Genomic DNA, 27,122 nt, shown 5'->3' with positions numbered 1-27,122 from the left:
TTACTGACTAAAAAATGTGATTTCTTCGGCTGACAGTACCTACACTGTCAATGACACCACAGCTTTAAAGCAGCGACACTTCAACACGTGGATGTGTCAGTCAACACCAACCACCGTTTTCACCGATAACAGAGGGACTGGCGTCAGCAAGGAATTCGTAAGTAGATGTAATTACAGTATGTTTTTTTTCTATTTAGAAGGTGTTTTTGTCAAAAATCAAGTTAATATGTTGAATTCCACTAGCTGGTTATCACCACACTCCTCCCCGCATGCGCCGTCGTGCCCTCCTAACTTAGCTAAGTATAGCGAGGGAGGTTCAAGAACACTACTGAAGCCCAAAATAACTTTTATTTTGTTTACCTTGTGTCTCAAACTGTTAAAAGACCCAACTCCCGCAGTCTGGTATCGATACCGCTACAATTACGTTGCTGTGTTAGCAGCTTTGTTCGTCATGAATCATATAACAAACTCTGGTTCGTGATCCAGCTGCGGCTAACCTGTTACCAGTTCATTGACTGTAAATAACACGGTGGTAGCACGAAACACCGAGGACAAAGACGGCTTCCTAGTAATACACACATACGATGTCAGGTGGCTGTTCAATTAATGAAAAGTATGTTTGTTTTATTATTCATTTACGGAGTCAGCTGTATAGCTAGCTAGCTAGCCATTGCAGCTGTAAGATGCAGCAGGCCCTCCCGACCGGTAGAGGCAGCATTGTACTCTGTACAGTCATGAGCAGGGAGAAACTCATAGAAACTACCATAGACTGTAAATATCATATACTTTAAAAATGTAAATATTACTACAGAAACTACAGAGAAAAATCTAATACTTAAGATAAGATAAGATATGTTTATTGTCACTGTACAAGTACAACGAAATATTGTTGGAGCAAGCCTGTAGATGCCTAATATCAGAAATATACAAATATACAAATACTAAAACCAAATATTCAAATAAGAAATACAATTAAATAATACGATATAGTATACAATATACAAATAATTTGCAGGTGACAGGTATAGAATAAATATATTGCACTTAGTTATACAGGACTCCAGAGAAAAAAGTAATACTTACCGCCCGGTATGTCCATATCACAGGCGGTAAGTATTAGACGGTGACAATGGAGGTTTTGGGTGATTCACAAGATTTCGCAGTTGTGCAGCTGCAGATAGACGGATGTTTTGTATCCCCTGAAACTATACGACTTAAAAACACAAGAGATTAGTAAAGTTTCCACCTAAACAAGGAGTGTTTGGATGTATCAGAACATGGGGACTCAGTTTTCTTTTAATATCTTTCCTGTCAAAGGAAGTCTCACATTCATAGCATCCAAAGATAAGTGTACCAAAAAGCAGGGGAAAGTACTAAACTGTAAGTTTACTTCTCTTTGGTTAGTTTTGAATTTTTCTGTTCATAAATGTAAAGACCTCCAAATGTCTGGTTGGCATTTAATTTGGAAGCAGAACTGGACCCTAATATGAAAGAGTCTTATATATCAGAGCTTATATAATTGTAGTTGCAGTGAAAGTCAAATGGTCTGATTCTGAAATGAACAATATTCTAATGTTTATATTTTTCATTACATTTGCATGTCCCAGAGAATATGGACTACCTGCCTGAGGACAACTCCAGGTACAAAGACGTTGACTACTGGGATGAAAGATACAAGACGGAGCAGTGTTATGACTGGTTGGGTGGCTTCTCCAAATTCCAGCACCTCCTGGAGAAAAATGTCAGGAAAGAGGACTCGATTCTAATAATCGGTAACTAGTTTTCTTTTTCTTTGTCCATCCGCTCTTTTACGTTTCTTCTATCAATGCTGCAAAAACATCAGGTCCCTGAGCATTGGCAAGTCAGTCCCTCTTCCTGTTTTCTGGTGACTTGCATTGCCCTACATTAAAGTGTCAAAGGCAAAATGCGTGTCATTATTTGTCATTATGAGTGTCAGATGCAATCATCATGGTTGTCAATGCTGTCACTGGCATCTCTTACGCTTGCATTATATCCTCTCAAGCAACCATTTGTACAGTGTCCTGTCCCTTTGGTTAGTGTTGGAAGTGACAGAGCACATTGGATCTACAGAGGTTACCAAACTTTAAACATATTCATGTTCGCAATGTTTACCTCCTGTGCCAGCACACATTGAGGCTTTGATATATACAATTTAATGTCAGAAAAACTTGAATATCTGACAAGAATTAGTCCGGTTATATATATAGTCCAGTATCTTTAACCATTGTCTTTCATCATTGAGGCATTTAAACTGGGTTCAAGCTGCTTACTGTATGAAAAATATTCTTGGTTACATGTTGAGCTTTTTTCTTCTGGTACATTACAAACATACTGCAGTTCTCTCTGTCTTTCTGACAAAGAAGTTGACTTGAGTTTAGCCTCATTCTCGTGATAGGAAAACTTTATTTCTCAAGAAAATAGCAACTCTTTGCCTCTCAGTGAATTGTTCCACACATTTCCACAAGGTGTCACTGTGATCTTATGAATACAACAAGTTCCTCGTCACTACCTGCGGTACCTGCTTTTAAATGGCACTGCAGCCCTGTTAAAAATGCTGCAAAAACATGTGAAGCATCACTGTGATGTTTTGGCTTCTTCGCACGGCAAAAGGCATGTTTGTTTTCAGTGGCGCTACATAAAATATCAAACAACTGGAATTACAGCCAATTGCTTGTTGAGGCATAAGCAAAAGTTCTCAAGTAGTTCTGGAGATGTCATATTGATGGAGTTACTCCTGATAGGATTCATTGAATAGAGAAATAGACAGAGTCGGATTTCAGACACTTAAAATGTCTGAAAGAAGTTATTTTAATAGTTAGATTTTTTGTTTTATATTAGGATGAGTGAAAGGCAGTACACTGAAACATCAGCTTTAAAATCTTTTGTTGTTAACACTGTTATACCTCTGCAGAAGCATAGAGGGCTACGGTGGTCTCTGTTTTTCCTTGTGTGATGCATGCTCATTTGAGTTTGCATGGTGTGTGTCTGTGTGTGTTGGTTGAGTTTGCGTGGTGTGTGTCTGTGTGTGTTGGTTGAGTTTGCGTGGTGTGTGTGTCTGTGTGTGTTGGTTGAGTTTGCGTGGTGTGTGTCTGTGTGTGTTAGGGCGTTTGTTAAATATGTGTCAGGGAGCGACAGGGACTTCTGCTTTGTGTGCGTGTGTGTATGTGGGTAAAGGGGAGGGGGACAGACAAGGATTTGGAAGTTGGGTATTATTTTTTTGACAAATGCCTCTGCTTGTTTTGCTGCTGTCTTACTACAGTGCTCATTTTCAGACACATTTATTTTACCTGGATATCTTTTATTTCCCCAAATAGCCCTGCTTGTTAGTAAATGCATTTTAAGTGAGAGGTTAGCCAGACAGATGGACAGATGGCGTGCAGCCTCACTTTTTCAGCGTGCGTCATAGGCACACCTACAGCAGAGGCGTGAGTGGGCTCTGGAGTCTGATGTATAAGATATCTTCTCTTTCCTCTCTCCTGCGCTACACTGCAGCAGGCAACACCAGGGCATACCACTTTCCGCACACTGATTCAAACCCAAAGGAGAGCCATTATATCGCTTGAGAGCACTCACCTCGGAGGGCATCTCTCTCTCACTTTCTCTCTCGCACGTTTCTGTCACCAGCACGTGTTCACATCTTTTTCAGCAACACATGCACAGATAAGGACTATATAGAGAAGCCTAAAGATGTGTGAACCTCTCACGTGTTGTGTTGTAGAGACATGAAGAGCTCTTATAAGCACTTAAATAACACCACAACTGGACAACTGCCTGCCACAATGGAAAACAATTCTCATCTTCACTCGCTCGTCAAGTCTGTACACCAGAGAGACTATCAGCTCGTATGAAATGACATAATAAATCCCTGTCACTATTGGGTAAACAGGCAAAGAGGAGGAAAGACGTGAAGAAACAATCAAGGTGCCACAGTTCTGTGTGTGTGTGTGTGTGTGTGTGTGTGTGTGTGTGTGTGTGTGTGTGTGTGATAAATGGATGAAGGATAGATGGAGAGAAGGTAAATAACTAATCAGGTTTGGGCCGCTCCACTGTCTCAGATGGAGGTCATTTCCATTAAGATAATCTGTACAGCACAGAGAGAGAGAGAGAGGGATGTAAGGGAGGGAGGGATGCATAGATAAGGAGAACAAGAACACTCTGCTGCATGCTGACGGTACTTTTGAATCTTTCTCCTTCAGTTGTGGATATTCTTCCTGTTTTTAGTCTGGCCTCAGTTAATCTGTCATGTTTCATATCAACATTTTGCTGACCTATTCTCTGTTAACCTGTCTTCTACCCCACCCCACTTCTATCGGCCTGCTTTCCTAAAAACCTGGAACGATTTCTTCTTTATCACATCGTTTTTTGCTCCCCACCTTTTCAATAACCCACTTCTGTACAATTTTTGTCTTTGCAGCTATCTCATAGTCAGCAGTATTATCATGACATAAACTAAAACCACACAAAGTCCTGACTCTGTATGTCAACAGATTTACGATAATCTGAAATGATACTAGATAATGTAAGAAATCAATTTCAAACATTAGTGTAATCTTTTCCATTTTGGGGATTTGATCAGAAGAGATGGGTGACACAACTGAAGTTGCAGCAGGATCATAATAATCAGTTCATTTCAGTTCCATGGCCTACATTGTAGGGGTATATTGGTTTTTCAGGGCCGATACTGGGTACAGATTAGTTTGTACGCCCAGCACCCACATTTGGGATCATGAAAAGAACTTGTTTGCGTCTAGCCAATCGGATAGTGTTTTGGATGGGACAGTGAAAACAGACTCGGAGAGAAAGCGACATCTGCAGTGGAACTTTTTGTCAAGTTCATTTCATCCGCAATAGTAAAATAAAACGCTGATACTGATAATCAGCCAAAAGCCAATCTTCAGTCGGTCAGGCCGATAATTGGTCGACCACTACTTTATTGACATTAAAGTTTCAAGAACAGTGTCATTTCAAAACATTTGGACATATGTCATAATAGTTCTACTTTGAGAAATCAATCTGAAACCAACAGTACATGTTGAAAATGAACAAGAAAGTGTTGTGTTCATTCATATTCTGATAAAGCTTATTCTGCCAGCTACAGACCTCCATTGTTTGAAATGAAATAAAAACAAACAATTGTTCGTTCAAAGTGTCCTCTCCAAGATAAACTCGGGCTTTGTTGAATATTTTTAGCCAGCTGCCCATTCACCATCCTGCTGCTGTAAATAGTCACCAGTGCATCAAAGCTACAGACGATGGTCCCCATAAATAAACTACATTGCTGGTATGTTTGCTAAAAAGCAAAGTTCCCACCTGTAAATATATTTTTCTGCTGCATCTAAATAGACAGCATGTAAGGAGATGAGTAACTGCTGAGATACACGTTTGAGTCTTTGTTTGGATTGTTTGAAAAATACAACGTATACTTTTTAGTACAGAAGATCATAAAAGTAGATACAGTATTGATCCTCCAGTCCTTTGAGATTAACAAGGTGCTAAAATTGTTCTTAATAGCATATCCTGTTTAGAAGCTCATGCTGCTTATTAGTTATCCTACAGTTAGACTTTAGACCTTTTAGAGTTCTGAAACCGGACTTGGTGAAGCAAAAATACCGCTGGCAATGTCCTGTGTTATTAGTGCTACATACATTTCAGTCTTGATGAAAGTGGAATATTAATGTGTATCTTATACAGCTTTGTAATGTGGCATAACTATGCTCATTACTGGCTGCATGGTAGGCTGGAGGCCTGTGGTAGTGTGTGTCATGAGCATAACATCAAGCAGTCCTCTGACCCCTCCTCCTGACCTGTATGTGTGTTAGCAACATTACTGAGTATTAGCAATGATCAGCTGGGTCCAGTTCCCGCCTGCAAAACAGTTACAGCTCCTTCTTTTACAGCTCTAGGCGGCTGATGTAATGACCCCACGTCTCCCAGGGGTCAGCGCTCATGCCTTGTTCCCCAAGGCTAAGGGTGATGATGTAATGGCTTTGCTCTCCAGCAGTGAGTGGGGATGAGATGTGTTTCTATGTTTGTACCATGTTCTCTACATCCCCTGTTCCCCTTGTATAGAGAGTATGACACAAAATATCCACAATCAGACCACGAACACCTATTTTTCAAAGACCACACGTCGACGAGAACATTTGTATAGGTGTGCTTTATTGTAATGACAAGTGAGCGCTGTAAATCATTATACTTAGTAACATACAATTTTTACCTAGAAATAACTAGAATAACTGAAGCTATCTAAGAAACAAGACACATGCAGACACAAGTAAAAATTCATATTCATACATTATACTTTTCCCCCTTAGGTTTGTGGGGGTTTTGCCACAAAGGCTAGACTCAGACTGTTGGCTGTAAAAGCTGGCAGCCGGTTTTGTTGTGTTGCCTTGGAAGCCTTTTTGTGTGTGTGTGTGTGTGTGTGTGTGTGTGTGTGTGTGTGTGAGAAAGTCCTTCTATGTGTGTGTTTATAGAAAGTGCTGCTCAGTAGTGCTGATAGATAAATTGGATTTTTATTTCCATCAAAAAACTGCCTGAAACAAGATGAAGATGCAAACAATATCAGTGAACACTATGCATTCAGTTTCAGTATACAATCATTGACCGATATAAGCCTTGAATACATGAGCCATTCTTTCACACTCAGCCAAAAAGATAAATCCTCAGCAAGCTGGCACCTGTCCGCTGTTATATTGGTTTCAAGTTTGGTTGTGACTGGCATGTAAGCTAGCATGATGACTGAGTGCGCACTCACACTCGGCAATCCGTTACCATGCCCAAGCACGTTTGACCCTCAAAGTCCAGTTTGTTTGACGAGTGGGAGTGCTCCGTGTTTAAGCACGGCACACTTCCCTGGCCCTGGCACGTTTGGAAGAGGTGTACTTCGGCACGGTACAATTCATGCATGAGCACAGGTAAACAGCGTAAACATGAAGTACAGTCGATTCCAGCCTGAGCCTTCCATTATCAGAAAATCCAGGAGTGTTACGGATGTCTCTGACTAAGATGAATCAAAATAAGCCACAGTGTCAGTAAATGCAGTCATTTTCTCTGTGTCTTCCTAGCTCTTTAACTCAGTAGAATGCCAACTGGAACAGCAAGAAATTCAGTCAGTCTCACAGATGAGTGGAATAGATCCTGAAGTATGTACTAATTCAGAAATAGAATCAATAGAATCATCTTTGAATCATGAATCCAGAATCTTAATCGAATCGTGACCCCAAGAAACAAAATCGAATCGAATCGTGAGACACCCAAATACTCCCAGCCCTAGTACCCGTACTTGTCATGTGCCCAACATTAGAAAGAATTAAACCATAAATCTTGAAGTAGAAATGGTTAGTTTGATTTATCCATTAGTGGAATGACCAAAAAATGATGAATATCTAGTGGATCCAGCAATATGTGCATGCTGGTTTTTCTTGTCATTTGGGATGGAGAACCTTGAAACGTTTGTCATTTCATTCAAATGTCCTGATTCGACAACAATACCTACTCACTATATTTTCACCAGGCTTCACAGTCCTCTTCAGTAGACGTTGTTTGAGACTTTGCGATGCAGTTCAGTAGTCCAAAAAGTGTTTTTATTGCAAGTAAACTCGTGCAAGCAATTTGAGAACACCATATTGTGCGATTTGTCATGGTCATTTGCTGTTCACGTTACATACCTTTAGGGTATGTTTAGCCCTCCCTAAATGTCCTACATTACTCCCTCTTTAGCTCACCCACTGACATCATTGTCATGTCTCTTTGTGGGTTCCTTCAGTTCTTGTCGCTGATCTAAGCGGCGTTTATTGGCAAAGGAATTGTGACAGACCATGAGTGTGAGCGGTCAAGTCAGCTGTTGTGTAACTATGTATGGCCAACTGCCTTGACTACAATGACATTATACTTCTAATAAATAGCATTACAACATGCTAGCAACAATGTACAGTCTTCCCTCCGCCATTCTGTCAGCCTCATGCATGCCCCTTCTTGCCTATTCATTCCACACACCTGTCGCCTTCTCTCTGCCTCCATCGCATCCTCCCATCACCTCCTCACACTCCCTCTCTTCCACAGTTTCCTATTTACCTCCTCACCTCACATTTTCCTAAGCGACCATTGCCTCACTTACACCTCCCTTGCCCTCCTCTTTGTCTACTTGTCAGTATTTGATATCAAAGACGTCCACCTGTGCGCCTGGAGCTGGCCCTGCTATATATAGACAGAGCAGAGGTGTTTACAACTGTGTACAGAGCTCTGGGAGCTGCACTTTCCTCTGGAGAGTCAAACTAACTGTTGGTCGGCTATTATGTTGAGCTATGGCTCATTCAGAAATTGGCTTGCCACTAGAGATGTACACATTTCCTCTGCAGCTGCTGGTGTTTGTTAGTTTTAATAGTGTGCACTCATTTACCCCATCATTCAGTTTGTGATAAGATATGTAATACACATAATTATTACTGTAGATTTGGACAGCTTTGCTGCTGAGTAAATTCCTCCTACCTCATGCTGGAAGACTCTGCAGATTGGAATAATGTTCAATATGTCTCTGCTTGTGCGTCCTTATCACGTTATGCATTGGAAATAAGCTAACACATGTGACTAATAGTGTACTGTTTGTTTGTTAAAACCTACGCAGTGTTTGGTGATACATATGCATACTGAAGGCTTAGGAGGAGAATTCTATTTCAGTGTTAACCAGGAGATCTGAGGTGACAGTCCTCTCGCATCCCTTTTTTTTTTTTTTTTTACTGCAGTGTTACAAATACATACACACATTAGCATGAAATGCTGATGGGATGGAAAAGTCAGTGGCATCACAGAGAGCATGGGGGTAGAGTGAGAGAGATTTGAAGTTATGTCTTAGCAGGTGTCAGGAGATCCAGCTGATATCAGATATGCTGACACGAGGAAAGTTCAACCCTCTTTCTTAACTTGACTTTCTACATGACCTTCCATATTTCTTTCACCCCCTATTCTTTTCATTTAGTAGAACATCTGCTGCCCTTTCTTTCCATTTCCCTTTCCCCCCTTATACCCAAAATGGCAATGGACTTGTATAGCGCTTTGCTAGTTTTGACCATTCCAAGAGCCTTATAACCACACTTATCCAGACACACCACATACTCACACTGATCAGTACTATTACATTCACACCCAGTCACACACCGCTGCTTATGTAGCAGGAGCCATTCTGAGTTCAGTGTCTCGCCCATGGACACTTCAACATTTTCAGGTGCTGGTGATCGAACCCCGGACCTTCAGGTTGAGAGATCACAGACTCTCACACTGTGTCACAGTCGCCCTGGCCCTCAATCCATTCATTCTTTTTCAATCATCCTCCTCTGATTCTCTAGTTTCACCTTCTGTGTCTCACACAGCACACAGACATGCCTTCTTCCTACACTTGGAATAACAACAATGAGGAAGAGGCAGCTTTGGGAGGATGATAAAACAAAGAGGCAGGCCTTAGCCATTTCACATTTGCCCTTCCTCTTATTGATCGCAGGCCTTCCTTTCTGTGGCGGTTGTAGTTGCAGTCCGAGATAGGCTTGTATCAGCTCTGTCCTCCCCTGTCACTGCTGTAGTTTGTGCAGCTTTTGATTGTTGGATTTGAATGTCTTGTACGTTAATAATGAGCAGAAATGTAGTATTGATGTTGTATTGTATATTTTTTTGTTGTTGTCAGGAACAATGTAATGCAGTGATGGATTGAGCTGCTGCTCAAACAAAGACAGAAGAGGCTTTTTCTCTCTGTAGAGTCGTCTTGCCTCAAGCAGAGAAAACACACAGACACACACACAAAGATATTCCATCCATGTTCACAAAATGTCTGCCTTTGCCTGGATGTGACACCCACCTGCAGCAGAGGTGGTGTGTTGTGTGAATGGAGGTTGGGTTGAATGAATGAACGGCTGCAGGGATGAATGAATGAAAGAGGAGGTGGAGGAGGGTGTAGATGGAAGCGGATGGATTCGTACCCCCTCATCCTCTCCCCCTTATCTGTCCTCCCTTCCCTCCCCTTTTCCTTGCCTCCGGATTGGTTGCTTGTTAGTTTTTTTTCTTTTTTCTTCCTGGGAGCCCTCACCATGCAGCAGTCAGTAAGTCAGTAGGGGCAACCCTCCCTTCCCCTCCTCTCCCCTTTTCCTCCCCTCCCCTCCCCCCCCCCTACTTTTTTTTTGCCGCTGTAAGGAGTGGTGCTGTTTATGAATGAGCTACAGAGCCGCAGAATGTGAATGAAAAATAAAGAGAGGGAGCAAGCAGATAGGGGTGCAGGGCAGGCTGAATGAAATGCAGCAACAACAAAAGAAAACAGTGATGAGGAAATGGAGGATGGACGCTGAATGGAAATCACAGGGTGGGATGGAGCGTGGGAGGAGAGCGGGGTTGTGGTGCGGTTGGTGTTAGAAGTGATGAAACTGAAATTTTGTGAGAGAAACTGCACTCTGATTGCTGTTTCCCTTTAGCGCTATCATCTCATGTTGTGGGTGAGTGTATGTTAATGTCCACCCTCATGTATGAAGATCAGGGAGGATGCTGGTGTGGAGGATAGCTGTACTGGTGGATGCATTGAGCCAATGGAAATCACCAATACCTAACACACACACACACAAACACACATACGCCCAGCCTTCTGTGCTATCTGGTGCTCCGTGCTTTGAATAATAACGGGGTTACCCGGGCAACCAGGCTAGGATGATCAATGGGCCTGGCCCTGATAAACAGAGCACAGAGGGAGTGCGCTTGAGTGTGTGTGTGTGTGTGTGTGTGTGTATGTATTCACAGGGTTTCTCATGTCGCAGTGGGAGCTTCTTTATTCAGAGACAATTACAGTAGAAGATATTTTATTGTCAGATCTCCTCTGACCAGTCATTGTGTGTGTGTGTGTGTGTGTGTGTGTGTGTGTGTGTGTGTGTAAGTGCATATAGGAGATGCATAGGTGATATGTTTGCTGTTTGTGTGGATGCAAAGGTTTTTTTTTCCAGTGAATGAGCCTTTTCTCAATGACACTGAAACGCCCTTGGTGAGAGGGTTAGTGCAGGCGGACTGTGGGAGTGACCACGCACACACTCCTGACTCATTCACTTAAGGTAATAATAATAATAGAGCCAATGGAAGCAAAGAGGCTGTGTGGCTGTTACTCACCACCACACAGAAAGCAAATTGTACACCTAACCAATGACTGCCACTTGATTTGATTAAATATGTGCTGCATTATAACTCAATTTTTACATAGTGCTGCTTTTGTGAGGGTAAGCTGGCATGTTGAGAAACATGAAATAGTTTGAACGAGGGAGGAGATGTGAGGATAGGAAAGATTGTGAAGTGAAACAAAAGAAACATTCTCTAAAGAGGAATCTGTGCTCTGGTTTAAAGCTTTGGTGTCACATTAGAGAAATGGTGAAAGAAGAGAAGATGCCTAAGAAGACATATCATAAGGCATGTCAAGCACACTTAAATTAGATTGAGGCTCCCTCAATAAACTTAATTATGCACTAAAGAAACCTTAATCTTGAAAGAGTAGTTTATTGCCACATCTGTATGTCGTCAAATAGCTTTTAAACAGTCCAATGTCAAGTTTTTTATTTTTTTTGGTCGGGGAGTAGGGGAATACCTTGTGTAATTGTGTTTGTTGTGTTTGCAGCATCGGAGCATCATGTCAGAATTTGACCCACAGCCTATATTTTTCAGTATAAAAATGTCCCCAATCTGCAGGCTAATCTATCGAACTTTGTGTCTGCATTTTTCTAGGAAACTATTCACCGGTAGTTTGTGGAAAGTATTTCTAAGAAAATAGTTTGCCTTAGAGTGTAGAAAATGTCATTACAAATAACAAACAGAGTTTACTTGCTTTGTTTTTGGGGCCGGCAAATCATCAGAGATGGACACGGCTAATGAAGAAACCCTGTTATTTGTAATTGGTGTATAGAAAGGCTACATTTTCATGTCAGGAAGCGGACATTCTAAACTTGTGAAAAGTGAACATTGAATCTACATTAAATGACATCTCTGAAGTACTTGTGATCGATTGTCTTCATTAAGGCTTTTGAAACTAATGTAACAGTCTCTTGGAAATGTATTGATTTTATATTACAAGCACAATGTTCTAAGAAGCCTGTGTGTGTTTGCTTTTTCAGGCTCTGGAATTTAACAGTGATTGGCATTCACACATCCTACTCTGGCTGTACTACACACTTCTGCATCACATTACCTTTACTCCCCCCTCCTCTCTCTGTCACCTCTTCCCTTCCATTTCCCTATTCTCCTCTCTCTCCTTCCCCCGGCTGAGAGGAGGAGGTAGTTAGAGTAGCTGCTGATAGGTGCATCTGCAGCCAAAGTCGCCTCTCAAGAGCTGAAGTGTCATCCTGGAGCTAGCTGTGCATTTCCCACAAAGGCATTATGTCGACCTCAAAGGGGGTTCATCTAAGTGGATTCGGAGACGCAGTGCTTTTCTGTAATGCACGCCAAGAGACAAGCTTCCCTCGCTGTGACAGTGGCTGTATGTCTCTGCACCAAAAAGTCACTTCTCTTTGACCTTGTACATATAAATCTATGACTCCAGGGACAGGCTCTGTCCTTAAAAATCTACATTAGACATTCAAAAAAGACTAGGACTCTGTGATAGGACAGTTGAAGCTTTGTGAAAATGACCAGATTAGAGGGCTTAACAGAATGACAATTGAACAATGAAGATGTGCATGACGCAGGGAAAATGAAACACATATGGCCCTTTTATTGAGCATGACTTATCAGACTCCTGTTATGTTTGACCGATCAAAATGATCTCCTCAAATCCTTGGTTGCTTGATTATAAAACAAATATAAATCTTCAAGGTTTGAAGTGTTTGAAGTGGGATTAAAAAAGCTTCTGCAGTGTCTGCATCTTTACAGTAGGCATGTTGCAGTGAGCTTAACCGTTAAACCATTCATCTTAAACCTAAATATGTGTTTATATTGTATATCCACAAAAATGCAAACACAATGCATTTAATTATAATCTTTGCTCAGTTTACTGTTGTAACATATTGCATTGTAATGCTAAGGTTTGTGAGAGAAAGCTTCAGGAGATTTGATAGAGCTGCTGTAAAAGAAAGAGCTAGGCACTGTGCACGGAGTATCTATGGCGTCATCCTCCCACCATCACATAGCTCTGAGCAGGGAAAGCCCTGTCAGTGAGGTAAAGGCTCTGAGAATGCGTCATCAATGTCCCAATGCATTCTGCTCTCTGCAGTGACGCACTGTTGCAGTGTGCCTGCTGTGGTTATAGTGAGTTATACACTTCAATCACCTTAGAATAGGAGTGCTGCTGGGTATATTTTAGGACTGTGTAAATCTGAAACAGAGTGAAGATATAAAGAAGCAGGATTCGTATTGCTGGGTCACTGAATTAACAGGCCGTTCACTGAGTTGTTAAGAATCTATTGAAGGTTTTATCGTAGGAGATAATGCTTTCATTTTCACCAGCAGAGAAATAGGAGATGTAAAGACTTGTTTATTTTCATATGTACTCTGCGGCTCTATGTGACGGACGTACTAAACAACCAACTCTATAACTCCCTTCCTTTTTGTGTCTTCATTCCATTCAGCTTATTTACTTTGCAGCACTTTATGCACTACAAGCATATGTATTCTCTACAGCAATGCTGCATGTACTATAGGCTAATATATATTTGCGTTTAGTACAGATATGATACTGTTAAGATTCTACTGTATTAAATAACTCAGAGTCACATAAGGATGATAGTTATGTTGTAAATTTGAAAAGCTAATAGCATTGGACCTCATTCACCAATATTGTCCAAAGATTATTCTTCTTAAAGTTCCTAGGAGAAACCTATTTCCGATTCATGGACTTGTTTGAATTAATAAACACCATGTCCTCTTAGGCCTAGTCCACACGTACAGTAGGTGGGTATTTTAAAAAAAGAGGGTTTCCTCCTCCGTTTAAAAAACGTAATCCTGTCCACACAAGCGCAGTTCTCAAAAACATCTTGGTCCAAATGAAAATGTAAAATGCACTGTGACGGCTGTCATGAGCAATGTCCTTGTTGAAATGTTCACTCCTTTCCTCTGCAATGAGCATTTATTTTTACAGAGTTGTCCATTCAGGCGCCTCTGCTCGTCAACATAGTGGGAGAGTAACTGTGCATGTATGTGTAAGAATTTAAAAGGTCCAGTTAGCAACGTTAACACCAGCACTAGTTTGGTTACGTCCGCCATCTCACTAATCTCATTTAAACAAAAGTGAGTCGCACAATCATGACAAACGGAGGAGAAACCCGGCGCACAGTGTGACAATACAAGTCCAAAACTCTGTTTTCCCCATCTACACATAAACACCTTAAATGGAGTTTCTGAAAATCTTCTGCCTGGAAAGAGTTTTCTAAAAGTTGCGTTTTCAGTGACCTAAAACGCAGTTTCTGTGTGTACGAAAGGTTCAAAACGCACAGAAAAACCTCTGTTTTCAAAATGGGTGTGGAGGTGTAGACTGTAAGCTTGTGCATGTTTTTCCTAAGTAGAATAAGAAGCGCACCTTTTGTGCTCATACATGACTCATGCACAGTAACACACACAGAGTCAAAAAGAGACATCAAGCGTTTCCCAGATTAAAATCTTCCAATTATTGCGCACATGATGCCCAGTGGTTGATGAAGTACAGATACAACACAAGAAAATGACTCGAATAGAAGTGAAAGTAATCTTCTTTAACTATTCCAATGATGCTTACGGAAATAACAGTCTTAAAGTATCTACTTTTTATTTTATTATTATTTTTTTAATCAAAAGTGTTTTCAGATATTAATAGAAGTATTGAAAGTAAAAGTACAAGTAAAAGATGGATGATCGTGTCATCAGATCTGCAGCCGTATGTCTTGGACACTTGGGTGAAGAGAGGAGCAGAGCAGAACTGATCACCACCTGGTGGTGAGTTTGTTCGGACGGGAGAGGCTGCTGGACAAACCTGGTAGACCTAATCAGTTAGTGAGGTTGAAAGGGGAATGTCTGGCCGAGGCTCCTGTCTGTGAGGTCTTCAACTCCCACTTCCAGAAACATTCTCTTGGATTCTTGTAGTTGTAGGCCAGATGACCTCTGTGCCTGTCGTGGCGGCAACCTGAGAACCATCTATGTTCTCTACAGAGGTTGCCGAAGAGGTCAAAAAGCTCCTCGGTGGCAGTGAGGTATCAATACGCTCAAATACGGAGCGTCTCAGGGTCCTGTTTACAAATGAGGGTAAAATAGAGCAAGAGGTGGACAGACGGATCAGTGCAGCGTCAGCAGTATTGCAAGCGTTGTCAGATTTTCTAGGTGAAGAGGGAGATGATCCAAAAGGCAAAGCTTTTGATTAATCAGTCAGTCTATGTTCCAACCCTCACATACTGTACAATCATGAGCTTTGGCTAGTACTGAGTACTGGCTCATTGCCTCTTAGAAGAGTAACATACCTCAAAGTCACTCCAGTGTCAATGTCTCACCCTCAGCTCAACAAAGTGTTTAGCACCTTAAGGGTGGTTTCACATTAGGGGCCCTAATGCCAGGGAAGTAGGAAGAAGGTCGTTGTTGGCATCTCTATAATAAAAACATAGAGTACAAGTACATCAATCTTTTTGTTTCCCTCCTGGGAAGCCCACAAATACATTTGTAGAATCCCAGTCCTCTAGCTTTACAGTAAGACTACATTAAGGTGTCTCACTCCTTTTGCTTCTCCAACCTCCAGCTTTATCCTTCCACTGAACGTTGTATCAACCAAATGTGTCACAAAATTCCCTTGTCATCCTCTGCTGTAAAACCCCCACTGCAACTAAAACATTGGTTGTTCTTTTTTGTGCTTGTTGGTTTGTCCAATAGGATTTTTAGGCGAGTGCTGAGACGGTCTCCACCACTCTTACATAATACTGCTTGTAATGCTGCAGGCACAGACTATCAGACCTCCACCTCTGCATCATCAAGTCAACCTGCATGTCTGTCTCTTTCCCAGTCTGTGTACGTGGGTCTGTCTGTCTGTCTGTCTGTCTGTTTGTTTGTTGCTGTGCTTTTGTCTGTGTTATGAGTTTAAATATCTCTTCACGTACCCAACATTTTTTTCTGTCTCTCCTTGTGCCATCGTAACTGACAGATATACTCCCCGAGTCGCTGCGTGTCTCTTCTTGTTAATTCTCTGTGTGCCTCTGTGTGGATGCAACTCGTCAATGTTTTCTCTGCTCTTTGGCTGTCTGTACATCTTCTCTCTCCATCTTTCACTTCTGATATAGCATGCATAACAGAGTTAGTTCGGCCGGTCGTGATATTCTTACATAACTCTCCATTTGCCTTTGCGCTCTCCCTTGTTGGAAAGACTAAAACAGAGACACACACACACACACGAGGGATGTCCGATATCAAGATAATCACAGTTTTATCCATTTAGAATTGACAACACAATTTTTGGGGATATCAGAATTTAATAAACTCACTGCTGCTGTAATCTCTGTGCCTTTGAGAGCGTGCTGTGTATTGTGATGCACTGTTGAATGTTCCTTTTCTCTAATGTGTGTGTGGATTCGATGGTGATGTCGCTGTGCAGTGTTGCAATGATTTCTCACTATCATTAGTGGAAGTTATTGATTAAGACTAAAATTTTATGACAGGCTTTATTCTTCTTACACTTTTCTATCTCTCTTTATTGCACTTAATTTTTGTCTGCCATTTCTGTATGCACAGTCCATCCCAACGATAATAATATGCAGTGCTGATATTTTTCAATAGAAATTAGGGATGTTCATTTATCTTGGAAAATATCTCCCTGCATTTTGAGATACTGCAGGATGAAATTGCACAGTGAGGTACTGTCAGTTACCAGTAATCCTACTATCATACCTGTTATTAATTTGATATCTCAGTGCATCAATACCAACCCATGCCTTACAGACTCAAAGGTGTCAGCTAATCACAATCATTTTGATTGATATTGAGATCACGATTATTAAGGCAAGGCAAGTCAAGGCAGTTTTATTAATACAGCACATTTCAACAACAAGGCAATTGAAAGTGCTTCACACAACATCAAATGCATCATGACAGAGGGAAAAAAAAGAAATATTAAAAAAGAAAATTTAAAAATCACTAAAACAAACAATTTACAATCACAGAGAAGAACCATTCGGACATTCATTGGCATTTTTTCATATCCCAGATTTGAAGGATTCGCGTTTGATTATCCCTGAATCCTGAAAACATCTTGACAGGATGCATATTTTTATGGTTGTACGCAAAACCTCCAACTGTTTGCCTGTTTGCCTGCCAAGTTGAGTCACAAATGTAAAAAAATAAAATAAAGTGTAACTTAACCATTCGGACATTCATTGGCATTTTTACTACCTTCAGATCCCAGATTTGAAGGACTCACGTGAGATAAAGAGATTTAACACGATTACTCATTGTTTTTACAACATCTGCATCACATGCATTTATCCAATTGACTCATTTTGAACACTTTCAAATTCTGAAGCCTTTGAAAAACAAGTCATTAATGAGTAAAAAAAATATATATATCTATTGATATTAAATGCATCAAAATAAATGAACTATGTTTCTGAGGTAGTGGTGATGTTCTCTTGTGGCAAAAATACAAACAGATAAGAAGAAGAGGGAAATGAGACAATCAAAGGTTCAGCTGTGTCGTTCTTCTCCGTCACTGTGGGAGCAGGCATGGTCTAACTACGATGCACCAAAAGGGACAAAATAGTGATTAAAGTCATCAACAAAAAAATGAATGGGTTAATTTCCAGCCCTTATCGTCAGATCATCAATCATACATATGTAGATCCTCTGATGCTTTTCTCAAGGACAATTTCTCCCTGTGTCTCTTCATTGTCTGTATATAAATCTGTGGGAATTGGTGCTTGGATGAACTGACCATAGAGCAAATGAGAGCATTCACTGAGACAAATGAAAGTGTACAGGGAGAGCGATATAAATATATGTGTGTGAGAGATTGAATTGATTAATAGTGGAAACCACTCAGTACGGACTGTGGCTTGCTGAAAGCCACCTGTCCCCTCAGCTCCATCACTGCACATCAGTGAACCTCGTCTACTGTCTGCGCTGCTCTGCCTCTAATGCACCATCACTTTACCCCAAAATACAGTATATAAGCTTATTTTTATGTCGTATAAGAATTTGTTTTATAATATCACAAAATTAAATTTTTTCAATCCCAACAAGAGCTATTTCCCATTGACAAGATCTATATATTTTTTACAATACATTTACAAAGTAGCGATATGAACTATTGCACAATAAATTGCGATTAATATATTACAAAAAGTGTTTGCAATATGAGATATTTTTTTAAAAAACAAACAGTTCTTTCTCACCCAGCATTTAACCTGTTGGATTGCTTTCACTCTATTTGATGCAGTCGGATGACGCTAAAGCTAGTAATCAGCTAACCTCAAGGTTATTGGTGCCAATTTATTGGTGAAGGATACGTGTTGTGTTTTTTTAATCAGGAGGGAATAATACATACTATTACAGGCCCAGTATTAAGCATTGTAAAGTAACTCCAAAAACTGAGAGAAGCAGAGTGCAGACAGTAAAGAAAATAAAATGATATGACATGAGTTGCCACAAGACATTGTCTTAAGGTTCTGTCGCAAAAACAACAACAACAGCAGAGCTGCACAGATTGAGATTTCTCTGGCCGAGGTCTGATCTGCTGATTTGAATTTTGGCTGATTATGATTTTCTTTTTATTTTTTTTATAAAGAACTACAATTTACAGAAAAAAACATCATTGTTGTGACTTTTCTTCATGGAAATTTAATTGTACATTCATAGTAAAACACAGACCATTACTAAGGCTTACTATTTACTGTAAAAAATAAAATCTTTAAAACTGTAGCAGGTTACATGACCATCTCTCATCCTCATGCAAAGTGAAACCTGCTTCACTCTCTTAACTTGCATTCTCCCCAACTCCTGAAGGAGTTATGAATTATAGTGGTGACTACTTGATGCATTAAGCTTTTGTTTTCAGTCTATTCTCTGTCTGCCTCTCTCTTTCTCACTGCCTTGGGGATAGAGGTGTTATTATCTTTCTTTATTATATCCGTTTATTATCAACATAAATATATTATACATCCTGTAAAGTGATACGTCTCAGGGCAGGTCAAACTTTTTAATCACGTGCTCACACACTGAGTTATCATTTAAATGTCCAGCTGTAACCAAAGAACATTACAGGAATATTAATTAATTCATATTTTAATGTTCTGCGCTCTCCCAACCCCGGGGTGTGCAAGAGAGACAGAGAGAGAGAGACAGAGTGCACACATACATATATATACACGTGTATAGCACAGATACACGACAAAAACAGTTTGAGGTCCAATTGGCTGAGAGGAGCTACTTCTGGGAAACGCACTTTGTTTATCCTTCACACGGTCAATGCTCTTTGTCCTCTGCTGATGGACGTCACAGGTCTGCAATGCCAACATAACTCACCCCTTCGATATATAAAATCACATAAACATTACATACAGGATTTTTTTTATGACCTACTGTCTAGATAGTTATGTCAGAGAAAGACTAACAACACAAAAACAAAAGTAAACGGGAGCTAAAAGTATTGACTTTTCCCTGTTAGAGTGGAACATAATAATTGAAGAGGTCAGCGAACGATGCCCACTGGCTCCTCTGCTTGTCATGATCAAGTCACATTGAATGCTCTCTTTTATGTGCCTTTTACTGTGTGTTCCTGCTGCATATCAGCCGCCGCGCTAGACTTTTTACTGCAAATATAAGCAAGAAGAATTTCAGAACATCCTTACTGCTTGGCTGCTGTGCTCTGTTGATCTTTTTTTTCAGTCACTTGGTTTACAGTGGATTTTTTTTTTTTTAAATAGCGGTGCAGTGATGAGTGAAAAGGTATTTTGAGGAAAAGTATCACGTTTGGGTGGAGGATTATGTCGTCCAGTGGTGCTAGGATTAACTAGCGCCATTAGAGCATTAAAGATGACTGTGTCTGCATGGCCTATATGTGTATACAGGGAATAATTAAGCAGATGGTTTGAAATGCTCTATTTATTTAACCTGAGACAGGAGCCTTGCAAGTCCTCTACCACCCCTATACAGAACACACACATATACACACAGACACCGAATGAAAGTGAGAATGAAAGGAGTTAATGTGGACAGACATTTTGGTCCCTCAACTGAGATGGAGAGCAAAAAAAAAAACCTTGAGCATTTGGACCAGTGTTCTGTTCAATGCTTGACTCCTAACCCAATCCCTCCCATCCCTGCTGTATTAGAACATGTTGGACTGTAAGAGAAGCCAGACACAAACCAAACCATTATTGCCGAATATGTTCCTCTGCCTGTTTCCATAGCTACCTACACCCTAAGACAATATTTATTTAAAAACACATTGTTATGCATTTAGTTGGACTGTTGGGCTGTAATGAGAAGGTGGTGTTGTTTATGTATGTGAGCTTAATGAGTGGGAGAAGCAGCATGGACCACAGCTTTGTTATATATGCTGGATGCTGCGTGAGCATTGTTTGAATATAAAGGGAGGAAAGGGACTTTTTATAGTGTGGGCATTTCATCTACAGATCCTTGAGCACCATCTGTCTTCTGGACTTGACTTTCGGCCTCACACAAGATTAACCTACCTCATTTCATTTGGAGCCTGTAACTTTTTACCGAGTACATGGTTAACATAGTGAAACAGTTGCAGTTGATTTTAGCACCAACAATACTTCTTTAGCTTTGTGATGTAGCAGACAGGGTGCAGACTGCATACTACTGCACAGCAGAGCTTCTGTGAGGACGTTGGGTGTGGCCCAGCAGAGGTCAGTGAGATGATTACTGGCACCTGTGTGTGAGTATGAGGGGAGAAAAGGACTGAAACATGGAAGAGTCAGGAGTGTTGCAATGGAATTTAACAATTGAAACTTTTACAACAATTGCTGGCCGTTACACTACAAGGACAACATCAAGGTTTGAGTTTAAAAAAGAAACCAGTAAAGCCCCGTTTCCACCAAGCGGTCCTGTTTGGTTCAGTACAGTTTGGTACGGTTTGGAACGGTAAATCCTGATCTTGCTTGCATTTCCACAGCCAACCGTTCCCTTAGGCCGTGTTCACACTGGACTTCTTTTTTCAGAAAAAAGCGCTGCCTTCAGCGCCTTTTGAGCACTTATGTGCGAGTGTTCTATAACCTTAACAACAGGATCTAGCCTACAGTGCAACCGTGCCGGAGCCGACCGGAGCACGACGCATCAATTTAGCACAGAAAAGAACAAACGGGACGGGAAGTCAGACACTGATACAACATTAAAACATCCGGTTTATTTTCGGAATAAAACTCTCAGTTTTGATGGTTCAGAAAAACGACCGTTTGTGTGTATTGTCACCCAGCGCTTTTCTGAAAAGTTGAAATAATTCAACTCAAAAAGGCGTCGTGCGCTGTGCTTTTTGAAAAGGCGTCCTTTTTCCTTTTCCCATAGGCTTGTATGTAAAAAAGTTGACAAAAGAAGTCAAGAAGCCTTACACACCACTAAATCACAGTGGCGCGACAAGGTGTAGACAGCCGATAAATTCAACAAAGAAGAAGAACAATGTGACACAGTTAACCACGATCAATGATTCCTAGGAAGGTATTCAACTCCGAAGCAAAAACAGCCTTGAAATGACTCTCTCCAAATCCGCAGGATATTTAAACACAGTGCATTTTGTGTTTGTCCTTTATTACCGCTGTCACACAGGAAGTGAAGATTATTTCGACCAATCAACAGACTGCAGTGTTTCTAGCTCCACCCTTTAGAGTCTAATTGCTACGCTACACCCCAATAGAAGGGTACCAAAAAAGTAGGCTGTTACTGATCAGTTATTTTGGTACCCTTCCCAATTTTTGACAGTGGAAACGCCAATAAATGTGTACCGTACCAAACCGAACTGAACCGGACTGCTTGGTGGAAACAGGGCTTAAGACTTTTCAGGGCTACACTAAGTGGTCTCCTAGACTCCTGGCTTACAGAGCTCTCAGAAGGTAAGCCCTACAGTTAACCTTGAGGCAATGACTACTTCAGTGCAGCTTTTTTAACTATTGCATATGAGTTGTGCAATAGTCACATAGTAGGATGTGCATTGTCAAACAAATTACCTTAAACATGTCATTCTGCTGCTTTTTTATTTCTTAATGCAGAACATAAAGTTGCCAGTATTTCATCTTCTCTTAAAGAAAAGTCCTTCTGATATCACATCTGTGCAGGTCAAATAGCTCTTAGAGTACCTGTGCATGCAGAGTCTGCTGTCACCTTTTTTTTTTACACTTGGTGGGGCTAAGTTGATATTGGAACTAAACTACTTTTCCCTCTAATGACAAATATCCCTGCAAATTGTTTAAAATAAAGCATATAGGTTCTTAATTTCAGACAAATATACAAAAGCTGCAACTTTGCTTCTTAACACACCAACTGAAATGACTACTATAGCTATAGCTAGCTTTTTCATTTAAATGATGTCAGCTGAGTCATTTTAAAGAAGATCCACATATCCAAAGCCTATCAGGCCTGTCCCTTCCAGTCACAATTGCAAAGCTTTGATTGGACAGTTGCAGGCTTGGGGGGGGGGGGGGGGGGGGGGGATGTATCTGTTATTGTACGAAGAAAAGTAAAGAGACAGTTTGGATGTTAGAAAGATTGGGGGGAAAAGAGAGTTGAGCCGCAGATTTTCATAAATCCCACTGTTGGGACTCTTTCCAGACCTCATGTTCCCAGGCAGATTAAATCCGACACAAGCTCACACACACACACACACACACACACACACACACACACACACACAGTGCACAGAAAGCCAAACCATGCTGAGAGTGCTGTGTGTTACAATGTTTGCTGTCATGCTCACTTTCATTTGGCTTTTGTAACCATACTGTTGTCCCGGTTGATGAAGATGCTTATTCCCTGTAACATCACATAGTTCAAGGAGCCTAAACCCCCTTTGTCTGCGGTGTGGTGCATTATTCTTGTATATTGAATGCATTTCCTGTCACAGTAAGCCCACTATGAAGCTGCGGGATTGCTTTTGAGTGTTTGGTCCATGACTATTTAATGACAGCAGAATCCAAGGGTCTCTCTAGCTTGTGTACACTTCATATAAAACACTGAAACATTCACAAAGTGATGACCCCCCCCCCCCTTTATACTCTTTAATCCTTTTCTGCATTCATTTGCTTTTCATTTCTCTCTTTTTTTTTCTTGGAGTTATTGACCAAATAACTGCTTCCTCCCGTTCCTGTTTTTTATATTTTCTTTCCCTTGACTCCTTCGCTTTCTCCTTTTTATTTTCTGCTGCAGCATCCTTTGTTTTCTTTTAAGAGGCTCATCACGACTCGATTGCGATTGCTCTCTCATGCCTCACATTCTCAGTCTCTTACCTCCTCCTAAGCGTTCTCTGTTCCTATGCCTCTCCAGATGTATCTGTCTTGCTGTCTTTACCTCTGACACATGGTCTTCTTTGCTCTTTATCCCTGGCAACCTCATCTCCCCTGGAGTCTGTAGCTCCTGTTACATAACATACATTAGAGAGAGAGAGGTGTAGGGAGGGATGGTGAAAGTAATGAAGAGGGGATGGAGGAGGGGAGGAAGAGACCCTGCTGCTCTGCTAAGAAGCTGATGTTTTCGTCTGTCTGAGCAATTCATGCTCGACAAGACACACTCTGGATCTTAATTTGTTTTGCCTGCTTCTCTGTTTTTTTCCGTACAAGTGTGTGTTTATTATATGTTCACTTATTTTTGTTTGATACATTTTTTTTTAATTAAAAAAAACCCTTTTTTCCTAATGTATGTGGCCTTTCCTGCCTGCCTTACTCATTTTCATCTTCAGGAGCTGACATCTGGTCTGCCCGTCCTCTCCTCCCTTTTTTTTCCTCCTCCCTCCCTTATCCCCTGATCATCTCATCTCTATCATGATTACACTTTACCTCACTGACCTGCGATGATGTAACTATATTTTGGCAGCAGACCTTCCCCCCCCCCACCACCACCACCACCACCACCACCACCTCCTCCTCTCCAACCAAACATTATACTCTCCCATCTTTCTGAGAACTGTCGTCTCTCAGTCCTAATATTGGTCTCTGCTTGCATTCTTCCCATACGGGCCATTTTTTTAAGGTCTTAATCTTGCTCCTAATACCCAACACTGAAACGGGGTTAGGTTGCCGTGAATGAGACTTGTGTGTGTGTGTGTGTGTGTGTGTGTGTGTGTGTGTGTGTGTGTGTGTGTGTGTGTGTGTGGATTTAAAATAAGAGACATCAGAAACTCTGCAGGTTTCAGTTGTTGGCCCTGTTGAATAGTAAATATAAGATAATGGTGAATGGCACTTATCAGTCTTCAACATCAGCCTTTTGTCAGGGCATCATTTTCTAAGTGGGAGTATTTTTGAGTTTGCTTGCTGGTTCAAGACCTCTAGATTGCAGAGCTCATTTCACACTTGTTCTGCTTTTCAAATAGGTTCAAACAACTACCCAATCAGGTTTTTTTTTTTAAAGTGGGTAGTTGTTTGGGGCTGCTCTTTTTTTAACATGGCTACCTAGCAGGGTTTGCACCAACCAATATGTTTCTTCATCTTTGGTTGTTTTTTTGTAAATACTGACATGATATGCATGTGTCACATACATGACCCCATATCCGGTTGACTAGCCTAAACAAACAGAAGTATTGCTGCCACAATATTATTGTCATTCCATCAGAATGTTTTTTTTCTTCCCATGTACTATCCAGAGATGTACCTGTCTTCTGCTTGCTTTCTACCTGAATGTATATGAATGAATAGGCAACAAAAACAAAACAGACCAACTGCTGTGTGAATGTGATCGAATAGGATGAGTTGATACAGATGGACGCTTCCTCTGCCATCAGTATGTGAATGTGATGATGTTAATGGGTCAATGTCACCTATAGTAAAAAAAAAAAAACAGCTTTGAGTAATCAAAAAGATAAGAAAAGCGCTTTACAAGTCCAAGTCCATTGGTCAATGTAAAAGTGGAGTGAGTGTTAACCTTAACATTTGTTCGGCAATCCTACGTGAGGGTTCAAAGTGTCTTCTTAATACTGGATACTGACAGTGACATCATTTAGCCAAGTAAAAGAAATGTACATGTTGAACCCTTTGAAACGGCATTGGTTCATGGGAATTTTATACGTTCACTTTTCATTTGATAAAAAATACACTTTATATGTAAATGATACACTAAAAAAAGACTGTTTAGAGTATGTCATATATCTTTATTGTCTCTATTGATTTTCTTTAACATGACATGATTCATGAATGGAAATCACTCATATTGAGAACACACTACCAATTGTCAATGTATCTCTACACCCTGCAGGGTAAACCTGAAACCTGAGACAGTCCCTGTGCAGGCGTGAACTTTGACAGAGGTCAGCCTCTTGTGTCAGAAAAATGAAGTCCCATGTCATCAGAGAACTGTGTCTGTGTTAACCTCTTCACAGGGACACAGCAGTATGACATCATCGTCTGTTCACACAGGCTGGCTTAATTTCCTCTTTAGCTCTGATTCTGATTGTCATTGACTGTTAGACACCCCGTGGCCTTGGCTTCTCATGTGTGATTTACTGTCCAGAGAGAGCGAGAGAGAGGGGGACAGAGACAATTTATGTCAAGGTTGTTCAGCTGTTCATCCTATAACAGAGATTTTAATCTGTGTCCGGTATTATTTTTTGTGCGTCTTTGTTCATGCGCCTATCGTGTGTGTGTGTAACTGTTTGCTGAGGGCAGGGAAGGACAGGAGAGGATGGGCTGCTTCTATACTCTGTTCTGAAGAGGAATTATTATAAAGTAAAGCTGTTTAATCTACAGACTAACTCTTCTCTCTCTGCCTGAGAGGCAGAGACTTAAGCTGTTTTCACATATGCACTCTGGAAAATATCTAGATCATTTTGGCAGGAACGCTCCGGAGACTCTCCCGACCTGGCTGTTCACATATGCTCCTGACAGCGGGAGATTATCACTGTCAGATGGGAGGTGGGGGTCTCCTGAGGTAGAGAAAAAATACTAGGGGTCTGGCTGGAGAAAATCTGGATGAAGTCCAAGCAAAAAATGTGTCTGTTTACGTTCACATACACAGCTCCTCCGGGAAATATTCAGAGTTTTTCAGGATATTTCTGCAAGTGTGAAAGCCCTATTAATGTATTTTTCCTTCATAATATGAGAAGCCATCCTTTTTTTTACTTTACAAAACAAATGCTCATTATATTAATATTGTAATGTGAGTTAATGTGCAAAATATGAGAATTTAAAAGACAAAGGATGAACACAGTGAAGCTGTCGTCATCATTAATATTGTTATTATTTGTTTTATAACAGGCATGCTACAGCAGATGTTGTTACGCTCCAAACTGAATTATGTCAACCACACTTTGATCCATTGCCCTGAAGTTTCTTTAAGAAAAAGGAGGTAGTTATACACACAACACGTAGGTGCAGGGTAGTGCAAAATCAGCAGACTTGATTGATGACGTTTGTTAACACATTCATGCTGGCCTTCCAGCAGCAGGTTAACATTTTGAATCTTTAATAACTTCGGTTTAATAGCAAATACCTGCAAAACTAACGTCGTGTTTTATCAGTCTCAGCTGAAATTTGTAATGTTAAACATTGAACCTCCCTGACAGCATTATGTTAGCATTGTCACTGCAGACATGATGGCATTAAGATAGAGAACTGCTGTGCAAAAGTAAAAACAAACAGAGACGCTAGTAAATCAAAAGAGCCATTTTTGCCCGCAAATCCCGGCATTTTATTACAATATAATTCCATATTTGGAATGTTGCATTTATGGAAACAGAACCACTATAAAGAAACCTGTTCACGTTATTTTTATTGAGCAGTGCTGTTATCAAAAAACTATTATTACATCGTCCGCAGCTGGATGCTTTTCAGCAAATGCAGTGTGATTGTTCTGGAAAATATCTTTCAATACTGACATACATTTAAGTTGACGAAACATTAAAAATAATAATAGTAACAGCGATAATAAATGGAAAGTCAAATGTTAAAAAAGTGTAAGTTGTGAGCGAGTCAATGAGGAGAAAACAAACAAGA

General features: G+C 40.6%; 1 protein-coding gene across 2 annotated transcripts in view; it reads left to right on the top strand.

Moving 5' to 3' along the window:
* Nucleotides 1-27,122, top strand: part of ece2a (endothelin converting enzyme 2a) — an 86,304-nt gene continuing 59,182 nt past the window's right edge. Inside the window, exons 1-2 of one of the 2 annotated variants that reach the window (XM_061044554.1) lie at nucleotides 1-157; nucleotides 1,608-1,772. In XM_061044554.1, coding sequence (XP_060900537.1) covers nucleotides 1,613-1,772 — 160 coding nt within the window. In that variant the 5' untranslated portion in view covers nucleotides 1-157; nucleotides 1,608-1,612. Of the gene's footprint in view, nucleotides 168-1,607; nucleotides 1,773-27,122 lie in introns of both variants that reach the window. The other variant, XM_061044555.1, reaches the window with a different exon arrangement.

The sequence above is a fragment of the Labrus mixtus genome, chromosome 8, assembly GCF_963584025.1.
Source record: "Labrus mixtus chromosome 8, fLabMix1.1, whole genome shotgun sequence".
NCBI classification, from domain to species: domain Eukaryota; kingdom Metazoa; phylum Chordata; class Actinopteri; order Labriformes; family Labridae; genus Labrus; species Labrus mixtus.
Note: the sequence above shows the minus strand (reverse complement) of the source record. Positions and strands in the feature narration are given on the sequence as shown.